This window comes from Myotis nattereri (genome assembly GCF_964212035.1).
Source record: "Myotis nattereri genome assembly, chromosome: 12".
NCBI classification, from domain to species: Eukaryota; Metazoa; Chordata; class Mammalia; order Chiroptera; family Vespertilionidae; genus Myotis; species Myotis nattereri.
In genome coordinates this window covers 45146742-45159101 of record NC_138087.1, presented here as the reverse complement: position 1 = coordinate 45159101, position 12360 = coordinate 45146742, and the positions used below count along the sequence as shown (strand labels likewise).

General features: G+C 35.7%; 1 protein-coding gene across 2 annotated transcripts in view; it reads right to left on the bottom strand.

Annotated features, from left to right (window-relative positions):
* Window positions 1-12360, bottom strand: part of VPS13A (vacuolar protein sorting 13 homolog A) — a 193649-nt gene that overhangs the window by 157440 nt on the left and 23849 nt on the right. For both annotated transcript variants that reach the window (XM_081103070.1, XM_081103071.1), the window contains exons 2-6: window positions 6350-6393; window positions 5411-5453; window positions 4893-4988; window positions 4520-4621; window positions 362-471 (exon numbers count right to left, since the gene is read on the bottom strand). In XM_081103070.1, the coding sequence (XP_080959196.1) occupies window positions 362-471; window positions 4520-4621; window positions 4893-4988; window positions 5411-5453; window positions 6350-6393 (395 nt within the window). The remainder of the gene's footprint in view (window positions 1-361; window positions 472-4519; window positions 4622-4892; window positions 4989-5410; window positions 5454-6349; window positions 6394-12360) is intronic.

Genomic DNA, 12360 nt, shown 5'->3' with positions numbered 1-12360 from the left:
TCAGTTAGTTAAATCTTGCTCTACTGATTCCTAGACCAGTGCTCTTTCCAGGAAATAAATATCGTATAATTTAAAGTCTCTTAAAACCATATAATAGCTAAATTCATAATCCCACCTATCACAGGTACTAAGATAGGCATTTTCCTTCATTATCTGATGTTTGAACACTTTAGGGAATTGTAACCTAGGCAGGAAGGACTGCAAATTACAACTATAGTTACAGAAAAGAAAGATTATGTCATTTTCAGCCCTATTCCTTCACTTCCCAGCATCTAATAGATGGGCTACTACAGAGCAGGTTTCCTTAAACAGTGGAATATATATAAATATAAAAACAAGATTCATTTGTTAAAATACTTACATCATCTTCATAACGAATATGGATGTTGGAAATTTTCACTTGAAGATTTTTTATGATCTGAGTAATTAATTTTTCTGTAAAAGTGTCTTGTTTCTCCACCAGGAGTTTTTCTAGAATTGCAAATATTCCTTTTTAAACTTGAATGAAAAATATATTCTATAAATGTCCACATATTGAGGTAATGCAAATGCTACCTTGTTAAAGAAAAAAATCTATATTTGTAGATTTGCTTTTCAAAAATCTTCCATACCAAGATTTTCAAAGGCAACTAAGTACAGTTTTCAAACTAGTTTCTTGTTCAGTGAAACTAAAGCCAACCTTGCAAAATTTATTGGCATTAAATTTTATAAACTTCTCTCTGTTAATTATACCTGAGTACATAAAGATATGGACAACAATGAAGATTATTAAGTAAGAATTATAACAGGCTTATACAAAAAAAAGCTAGAGGAAGCAGCAAAGATGGAATCTCCCTTAAAATGAGAGATAACATCATAAGTTGTCTGTGGTTAGGTGTATAAAATAGTTGAATACGATTCTCCTGATGAATACAAAGTAAGAAGATACAAGATATTACCCTCTCTCCTTTACAGCCATGATGAAGGAAGTTCATCAGGTGTTTCTTTTTCTAAAACCTATTTGCTATCTCCAGTTTCAATATTTTTCAGGGGAACAGAAAGAATAAAAAATTGAGGTTCCTAATTTTTTAATATGCCTTTAATAACCACTAGTTACTACCCCTATTTCCTCCACTTAAAAATGCCAATAAAAGCTATCTCTTTTCCTAAAAAAAAAAAATATAAATAGGTAAGAAAAAAAGAGATTAAGACTGAAATTACTTAAGTCACAAGTGAAAGTGGGAACATTACTACTTATTCTATTTATTCTACAGAAATAAAAAGAATGATTATAAGATAGTACTATGAAAAATTTTTACTAACAAACTGTAATACCAGATGAAATGGACAAATTCCTAGAAAAACAAAATCTACCAAGGCAAAATTACAAAGAAACGGAAAATCTGAATAGTCAGATGATTCATAGAAGATCAAATCAGTAATCAAAAATCTCTTGACAAAAGAAAGCTCTGGACCTCATGGCTTCACTTGTGAACTCTACCAAACATTTAAAAGAGAACATCAATCCACTTCAAACTCTACCAAAAAACTGAAGAGAAAGGAGTATTTCCAAACTCAATATGAGATCAGCATTAATCTGACACACAAGCAAGACAAACATACCACAAAAAACTACAGATCAATATCCCTAATGAATACTGACAGAAAAATCTTCAACAATATGTTAACAAATAAAAAATAAAAGCCCTTATAAGGATTGCACACCATGATTTAATACAATTTATTCCTGCAATGGAAGGATGGCTCTATTTATGAAAATCAATCAATTTAATATACCATATCAACAAAATAAAAGAAAAAAACAAATGATCATCTCAACTGATTAAGAAAAAACATTTGACAAACGTCAATACCCTTTCATAATAAAAACACTCAATAAACTAGCTATAAAAGGAAACTAATTTAACATAATAAAGATCACAGGTGAAAACTCACATCATACTCAATAGTGAAAGTCTGAAAGCTTTACCTCTAAGTTCAGGGAAAAGGTAAGGATGCCCACTTTTGCCACTTCCATTCAACATAGTATGGGAATTCTAGTCAGAGTAATTAGTCAAGGGAAAATAAATTAAAGGCATACAAATTGGAAAGGAAAAAAATAACATTATCTCTGTTCACAGATAACATTATCTTACATAAAGAAAACCCTATATAACTCCACACACAAAAATTGTTAGAACTAATAAACTAATTCAGCAAAGTAGGAAGGTACAAAGCCAGCACAAACAATTGCATATCTATTTCCAATCAATAGACAATCTGAAAGTAAATTACAAATATAATTCCCTTTATAATAGCATCAAAAAAATAAAATACTTAGGAAACAATTTAAAAGACATAAGTAAGTGGAAGGACATCTCATCCATATCCATGGACCGGAAGATTTGATATTGTTAACACATCAATATTGCCCAAAGGACTCTATAGATTCAAAGCAATCCGTATCAAAATATCAATGACATTTTTTGCACAGAAAAAAAAAAACCATCGTAAAATCATATGGAATCTCAAATAATCAAAAAAATCTTGAAAAGGAAGAACAAAGCTGAAAGAATCACACTTCCTAATTGCAAAACTTATAACAAAAGTATAGTAATCAAAACAGGGTGATATTGACCAATGAATAAATAAAAATCCCAGAAATAAATCTTCACATACCCTCAAATAATTTTTTTAAAAGAGTGCCAAGACTACTCAATGGGAAAGAATAGTATTTTTAAGAAATACTGTTGAAAAACTGTATATCCAGATATTCACACGCAAGAGAATGAAGTTGGACCTTTATCTAACAAAATATAAAAATGAACTCTAAAAAATCAAAGATTTAACTGTAAGATCTAAAACTATAAAACTCTTATAAGAAAACATAGGAAACTGGATTTGATCGTAATTTCTTATATATGATAACAAAGGCACAGGCAACAGAAGAAAAGCAGACAAAATGAACTTCATAAAAACTTTAAAATTTGGGGCCTTGTAGACTATCAACAGAATAAAGATGCTACCTACAGAAAGGAATAAAATTTGCAAATCACATATCTAATAAGCGATTAATATTCAGAATACGCAGAGAACTCTGACCACAAAAAAACCCTTCCCCAAAAAAACACAATTAAAAAATGGGAAAATACCTGAATAGACATTTCTCCAAAGATATAGAAATGGCCAGTAAGCACATAAATGGATGCTCAAATACTAATTTTTAGGGAAGTGCAAATCTACACTACATGATACCATTTCATCCCCATTAAGATGTTACCATTTAAAAAAAAAAAAAAAACAACCCAGAAAATAAGCAGGTATGAATGACCACACAAGATATGAAAGAACTGTGACAGAGAAGAAAAAATAATTACAAAAAGTGTTCCCAGGAATTGCATTAAATCTCCTTTATATTTTTTACCTGTTTGTCAACAGGTAAAAAGTTAATATTGGGTTATATTTTTTATTCTAAAAAATTAATGTATGGCAAGGATAGTGAAATCAGTATATATCTACCTTACTTTTAAGATGCTTAACTTTTAAATGAAGGATAGAGAAGATAAACACATGACTAGGTTAGGAAAATGACTTTCTTTTAGAAGCTAAGAAAGGCTAGAGTATATCTCCATGTTAAGAAGAAAGATTCACTAGAGGGAGAAGTTAGAGTCTGAGTAAAAATAGCTGATGATGCTGCATGCAGCACAAGTAGAAAGGAATTAGATTTCTGCAGGACATCTCTTCTGACAACAAAAGAAGGAGTTGAAGTAATGGACCATTTGGTCTAGGTTGAATTGGAAAGGATGTGAAGCCAGAAGATAAATAAACAGATTTGGGAAAGTATCCTATATAATAAAAGGTTAATATGCAAACTAACCCTAATGGCAGAGCAACCACTGGACAAGTCACTATGAGGTGCACTGACCATCTCTTGGTCCTTTTCCCCAGCCGGCAGGCTCCAATCACCTGATGGCCACCCGTGGCAGGGGTGGGGCCCGCGAAAGGGTGGGAACAGCCAACTTCTTGGTCCCTTCCCCCCATGGATCACCCAATAGTGAACGGGAAACCGGGAGCGGGTGACGGAGGGGGGTGGGGCTGGCTGCGGGCAGCTGGGGAAGACGGCCCTGATTGCAGGCCAGGCCTAGGGACCGTACCTGTGCACAAATTTCATGCACCAGGCCTCTAGTAAATATATAAAGGGACTCAGCATATCCAAAAGGTGACCTGATATAAGGAGAATAAAAAGGAAAAGGCTAGAAAGGTAAGAAAACACACTTGATCCAATTAAATATTCCAGTTAAAAACTAACCTTTCCCTTATAAGCTAGGTATATTATTTTCCCTAAGATAAATGTCTAATAGATAAAAATTTTTATAAACATGATAGAACAAATTAAATGCATTAAAATGCCCCATATAATAAGATTCTCTCATATTTGTTAAGTAACCTCAGTGCTTCCAAAGAAAAATAATATTCAAATGTGATCAATATTTTGGTCTTTTCTCCATTTCTTATTTCAATTATTCTTTATTTTATTTACCTTGATTAGCTACTTTTTGTTTGGCTTCTTCTATTCTTTTTAGTTCCTGCTGCTTTGCTTCCAAAAGCTGCTTTTCTTCTTTTAAAGAATCATATTTTATTACTAAAGGAAGCATATAAAGGGAGAATCTTAATTACCTTAAATTTAAATGTACTCATTCCAAAAAACATACAAGAAAATAATCAATAATTCCAGGCATACAAAAATTTAGTGCGAAAACCAATTTAATTCAATTACCTAGCACCAAATACATATATTTTTAAAAATCACAAAAAAATCCCCCAAAATATTTTGAATACAATAATAAAATATAAAGATTTTCCATCTACAAAAAAAGAGTAATTTAAATTATAATGTTTAAAATTTGACTTACTAGAAGAAGGCACTATGAGTAAATAAATGTTTTCCAGTACAGCTACAACTGGTTGAGTATAAAGGTTTTTCCATGGAATTTTAAGATTAAGGTTACCTACATTAAAAAAAAAAAAATTCATTTAAACTACATTTACTGTCAGCCTATTTTCTGCAAGACATTAAAAAAGATTACAAGCTCAGTCACTTTATAGAAAGCAAATATAACTAGTCAGAAACCTAAAAAACTGAGGAGTTATATGCTTTAGAAAGCATATAACCTTAGCTAAAGTAACACCTTAGCTCTCAATTAACTCATTTTTAACATCTAATAAGGCATATAATTTCATACATATTAGACAAAATATAGATGGGCCATACAATATTTTTGTCATATGATTAAGCTCCATCTAGATAAAAACACATGATTACTTACAATTAATGCTCAAAAACATTAAAAATATCACATAATAAGGATACCAAGCATATTATTCTGGTTGCATGTCCAGCAAGGGGAACGTTCAAACAAACACAGCTTACCTATATAACCAACTTTAATTTTAAATGGTACATCCAGTTGACTCTACAAAAAAAAAAAAAAAAGATGTAAAATATTAGTACACAACAGGTGACTACTTTTTTCTTCCTAGAATTATTTAAAGGGTTTAAAGTTAACTTACACCTTCCCTTTATCTTCAATGCTTATTTAAATTTATAGATATGTGTATGTCAATATTTATACCAGCATTGTTCATAAAAGCCAAAAGACAGAAACAATCCAAGTGTCCATCAACAGATGAATAAACAAAATGTGGCATATACATATAGAATATTACTAAGCCATAAAAAGGAAAGATGTTCTGAAACATGCTACAACGTGGATAAACCTTGAAGGAATTACAATGAGTAAAACAAGCCAGACAGAAAAATGACAAAATAGCTTAATTCCATTTATATGAGATAACTGAAATAGGCAAATTAATAGAAAATACATTAGAGGTTACCAGGGTCTACAGGGAAGTCTAGAAAGTTGTATCTTTTATGGTTACAGAGTTCCCTTTGGCATAATGACAAACTTCTAGAAACACATACTGGTCATGGTTGCACAGCACTGTAAATGTAATTAATGCCACTCAATTCTATAGTAAAAAATGATTAAAATGGTATAAAATACTGAAGATGACTGGGAAAATGAAAACATACAGAAACTAATAACATTTTATATCAATTATACTTTAAGAAATAAGTGTTTTTAAAAATAACATCATATAAAAAGAAACATTAGGAGTATTTTTATATGGAGAAAATTACACACTCAGTTTGTGCTTTTAAGGAGAGTAAGAATTCATTTTGCAAAATTCACATTTTACAAAACTTATTTTCAAAAAATTTTATCAAAATTAAATGATTTAAAGTGATAAAGTAAATCAGGAAAAAGTCTATAAATGCACTAACAAATTTCTTACAGTCAAAACCTACCAGGGCATTTTCTTTAATTTCAAGGTTCTTCAAGACCACAGCTCCTAAAAAAAAGTTATTAAAAATAAAGTTGAAATATTCAAATATTTTTCATTTTAAAAGTTAGATATACTTCATCCCTAAAATGTCATATTAAGAAAAAATAATTACAAATAATATACATAAAACAGAATTCAACTATAATTGTATAAGCTCACCTTCATTCTTCAACTAGTCTAAGACTGTATGCTTGACCAAAATGTCATTTGTTGTAAATTATGACCTCCGAAGTTGTAGTTCCATGTTTTTACATTTTAATCAGAATTATAAAAATAATTAAAAATCTAGCAAGATAACATGATATACAAAAAAATACACAAAAAATAAATTGTATTTAAATACACTCCCAATGAACTGGAAAGAAGTTTTTAAATCCAAAATCATCAAGATACAGAAACAAACTTCCCAAACTAAAATGCAAAGAGAAAAATAAAAGAAAAAGTAATGAAACAGAATATCCAAGAATTGTAAGACAATTGTAATAGTTGTAACATATGCATAATAGGAATACCAGAAGAAGAAAAAATGAAGTACTAATGAATGATAAATTTCCAAAGTAAATAAATGATAAAGACACCAAACCATAGATCCAGGAAGCTCAAAGAACACAAAGCAAAAAAAATACCCCCAAAAAATCTACACTTAGGCATATCATAATCAAACTGAAGGAAACCAAATACTAAGAAAAATGTTGAATATGAACCAGAAATCCCACTCCTGGGTATACACCCAAAAGAAAGAAGAACATGCTATCACAAAGATACCTGCACTCCCATGTTTATTGCAACATTATTCACAACAGCCAGATGTGTTATCAACCTAAGTGTGTACATCAACAGATGAATGAAGATGTGATACACACACACACACAGAGAGAGAGAGAGAGAGAGAGAGAGAGAGAGAGAGAGAGAGAGAGAGAGAGAGAGAAAGAGAGAGAAATACTCAGTCACAATAAAAAAGGAAATCCTGCCATTTTCTATAACATGGATGGACTTTGGAGGGCATTATGTTTAGTAAGATAAGCCAGACATAGAAAGACAAATATTGTATGTGGAATATAAAAATGTAGACTCAGAAACAGAGAGTAGAATGTTTGTTACTAGGGGCTGGGATGTGGGGGAACTGGAGAGATGTTAAAGTGTACAAACTTGCATCTAGGAAATGAGTAAGTTCTGGAAATCTATGTACATCATAGTAATTATAGTCAACAATATTGTATTATATACTTCAAAATTGCTAAGACACTACATTTTAAATGTTCTTACCACACACACACATGATAATTATGTGGCAGGGTAAAGGCGTTAGCCAAAACTACATACTGCAATACAGGGTGGGGCAAATATAGGTTTACAGTTATGAATACACAAAATTACCCACTCACAACTGTAGACCTACTTTTGCCCCATCCTGTATATAAATGTATCAAATCAACATGTTGCACACCTTAAATTTATACCATGTAATATGTAAGATCAACAACAAAATAAATCTCCAATAAAAGCAGAAAAAACACACACACACATCCCAGTAGAGGTACAAGGAATAACTGAATTGAAAAATTCACTAAAGAAAGTCAAAAGCTGACTCAAATTGAAAAGAATGAATTGGCAAACTTGAAAACAAGTTATTTGAAAATACAAAAGAGCAAAAATTTTAAATAAGGAAAAGTGAACAGAGCCTAAAGGACTCAGGGAAAATTATCAAAAGTATGTACTAAGGAAGTCCAAAAGGAGGAAAAATAAAGAAAGGGGAAGAGATCTTATTTGAAGAAATAATGGCCCAAACTCCGAAATTTAAGGGAAGACATGAATATCTGAATTCAAGAATCTCAATCAAGGAACATGATAATAAAAGGCAAAGAAAGATTAGAGGCAGCAAAAAAAAGTGACTGACATATATACAGATTCCTCAATAAGATTATCAGTAGATTTCTCTGCAGAAACCTTGCAAGCCAAAACACAGGGATGATATATTTAAAGTGCAGATGTCCACTGAGAACATTATATCCAGAAAAACATCCTATCTACTTCAAAAATGAATATAAAATTAAGTCTTCAGATTCAAAAAAAATTCTGAGGAAGTTCATTACCAGTAGATCTGCTTTACAAGAAATTTTAAAGGGAGTCCAAGTTGAAAAAGTGTTAGGTAGCAACTTAAAACCATATGAAAAAATATAAAGTTCTACAGTAAAGGTAAATACATGGACAAGTATTAAAAAAGTAGTATTATAATTATAACAACATAGACTGATGAACAGGGACAGATCCAAAGACAGAGAAACAGCAATCAGACTATTAATCCCCAGAGGGAAAGTAGGGGAGGGTGGGGGTAAGGGCAAGAGATCAACCAAAGGACTTGTATGCATGAATATAAACCAAACCAATGGACATGGACAACAGGGGGATGAGAATATGAGTGGGGGGGGGGGAGGATGGGGATTAATGGGGGGGAATGAGGGCACATTTATAATCCCTTAACTAAAAGAATTTAAAGATTAAAAAATAATAATAAAAAAAAAGTAGTATTATAATTTTACTTTATAACTCCACTGTTTGTTCTTTTACAGAAATTAAAAGACAAGAAATAGAAAATATAAGTCTATGTCAATCCTATATAATAAAATTGGCCCTAATAGCAGAACAACCGGGAACGGCTGGGAATGACATGATATATAATATGTCATTTGTTACATAAATAACAAAGATGGGGAGGCGAACTGTAAAGGACTAAAGTTACTGATAAGTTGGTATCAGTTTAAAATATCTACACTAATAAAAGACAAAGATGCTAATTGACCGTACCTTTGCTATGCTCATCAGACAATCAGAAGAGTATGCAATTTAACTCAACAAAGATGGCCGTTAAATTTGCATACTGGCCCTGACCGGTTTGGCTCAGTGGATAGAGCCTCGGCCTGCGGACTAAAGGGTCCCGGGTTTGATTCTGGTCAAGGGCATGTACCTTGGTTGCGGGCACATCCCCAGTGGGGGGTGTGCAGGAGGCAGCTGATCGATGTTTCTCTCCCATCGATGTTTCTAACTCTCTATCCCTCTCCCTTCTTCTCTGTAAAAAAACAATAAAATATATTTTTTTAAAAAAAATTGCATTCTGCATGCGGGGCGGAACAGCGCGATCCGCTGCCCACCCGCAGCCATCCTGGCTTCCCCTGTGTGACCCGGGGCGGCAGGGCGGGATAGCAGCCATCGCTACCCGCCCACTGCCATCTGGGCCTCCCAGGAGGGCCTGCTCCTGGGTTGCCATGACGATCTACAAGTGGCGATCCGTGAGCAGAAAAGCACTGCCCACAGGCAGCCCCCAGCAGGGCCTGCACCCAGGTTGCCGCGGCGATCCGCGAGCAGGAAAGCGCTGCCCACAGGCAGCACCCAGAGGGGCCTGCTCCTGGGTCGCCGTGGCAATCCGAGAGCAGGAAAGTGCGGCCCGCAGGCTGCACCAAGCAAGGCCTGTTCCCTGGTCGCCATTGTGATACGCGAGCAGGAAAGTGCGGCCAGCAGGCAGCCCCCAGTAGGGCCTGCTCCCCGGGTAGCCATGGCGATCCGCGAGCAGGAAAGTGCCACCCGCAGGCAGCACCCAGGAGGGCCTGCTTCTGGGTCACTGTGGCGATCCGAGAGCAGGAAAGTGCGGCCCTCAGGCAGCCCCCAACAGGCAGCACCCAGCAGGGCCTGGTCCCAGGTCACCCGTGGCGATCCGCGAGCAGGAAAGCGTGGTCTGCAGGCAGCACCCAGCAGGGCCTGCCCCTGGGTCTCCTCGGCGATCCGGGAGCAGGAAAGTGCGGTCTGCAGGCAGCACCCCACCCTGGCCACAGCTCAAGGGAGAAAACAACACGCAGTGGAGGCCAGGAGCCTGAGAGATCAACACAGAGGGGTGCCTGCTCCAAGCTTCCATGGTGTGGCTGGGGGCAGGCCGCCAGCAGACACACACACACACAGGGCGACTGCTCTGAGCCTCCAATGCAGCTGGGGGCAGGCCCCCAATGGGGAGACACACACACACACACACACACACACACACACACACACTGGGCAACTGTTCCGAGCCTACGTGGTGTGGCTGGGGGCAGGAGCAGACGCAGACACAGACACATACACACACACGGGACGCCTGCTCCGAGCCTCTGCTGCCAGACTGTGGCCGTCAGTAGGACATCCACTGAGGGCTCTCAGACTGGGAGAGGGGCAGGCTGGGCTGAGGGAACCCCACCCCCCAGTGCACAAATTTCGTGCACTGGGCCTCTAGTCTAATATAATAAGAGGAATATACAAATTAGCTGGGCTACCATAATGTCATGATCAATCTACAAGTGGCAGAGAGCTATAGGAGGGTGGGGCAGCGAGCTATGAGCGGGTTGAAAGTAAACAAATGGAAAAAGATTTCCCATGCAAACAATAAACAAAAGAAGGCAGAGATGTATGTACCTGTGTGTGCACGCGCACACCACCATATGCCATATGGCACTGAGTCGGCTCCAAATCCTGGTTACCACATGAATATATGATATCCACAATGTCCTATCCTCAGTAGCCTTGCTCAGCTTTGAGGACTCATGCCTATGGCTTCTTTTATGAAGTCAATCCATCTCATATGTGGTTTTCCCTCTTCTCCTGCCACCTTCTATTTTTCTTCCAGAATTATTGTCTTTTCCAAAGAATCCTGCCTTCTCATGATATGAGAAAAATAGAACAGCTTCAGTTTTGCTATTTTTGCCTCCAGCAATATTTCAGGCTTAATTTGCTCAAGGACCTACTTGTTTATCTTTCTAGTGGTTCAGGGTATCCATAGAGCTCTCCTCCAACACCATATTTCAAATGAGTCATCTTTTTCCCCTATCAGCCTTCTTCATTGTCCAGCTTTCTCATCCACACATAGTAATTTAGAATATGAGGGTGTGGATGATCTTAACCTTGGTCTCTAATGATACATCTGTGATCTTTCCTAATTCTTTCATTGCTGCCCTTCCAAGTCTCGGCCTTCTCTTGATTTCTTGGGTGCTATCTCCACTTGAATTGATGACTAAACCAAAATAAGTGAAATCTTCAAAAATTTCAATATCTGCACAGTCTATGTTAAAGTTATGTATTTCTTCTGTAATCATGATTTTTGTCTTAAAGTTCAAATACAGTCCTGCTTTGGCACGTTCTCCTTTCAATTCATCAGAAGTCATTTCAAACCATTGCTGCTTTCAGCCAGTAAGATGCTCACCTGCATATCTTAAGTTAATGATATTTCTTCCACCAATTTTTACTCCTTCTTCCTCTGAGTCTAGCCCAGTTTTTTATACATGTTCTAGTACATACTTATAAAATAGGGAGATAAAATGTGCCCTTTTCTGCTAATACAGGAAACCATTCTGTCTCTCCATATTCTGTCCTCACAGTGGCTTCCTGCCCACAACCAGAGGTTATGCATCAGAACAAGTAAGTGCTGAATCACACCCATTTCTTTCAGAGAAACCACAGCTTTTCATGATTCACACAAAGGCTTTACTATATAGTCTATAAAACACAGACTAACCTTCATCTGGGAGTACTTGTTCTACATATGATAGAAGCCTTTGCTGCATGACCTTGAGCATCACTTTATTTGTGTGGGGAAATTAGGGTAATGGTCCTATAGTTACTGTATTCCTAGTCATCTCCTTTCTTAAAAATTGGGATGTATACTGACCATTTCCAGTCTGTAGGCCATTGTTTTATTTTCCATATTTACTGACATATTCTTGTTAGGATCTTGACAGATTCAGTCTCTGTAGCTTGAAATAATTCTATTGGTATCCCATTTAACTGGTAATTTATTTCTTCCCAATACTTTCAGGGAAGTTTTCACTTCACTTTCTAGAATTACAGATTCTTTCTCACAAGAATCTTCTTCAAAACAATGTTCTACTTTTCTCTTTTCTGTACATATTTTTCAATATACTTTTTCCACCTTCCCTTTAATTTCTCCTGGTCAGA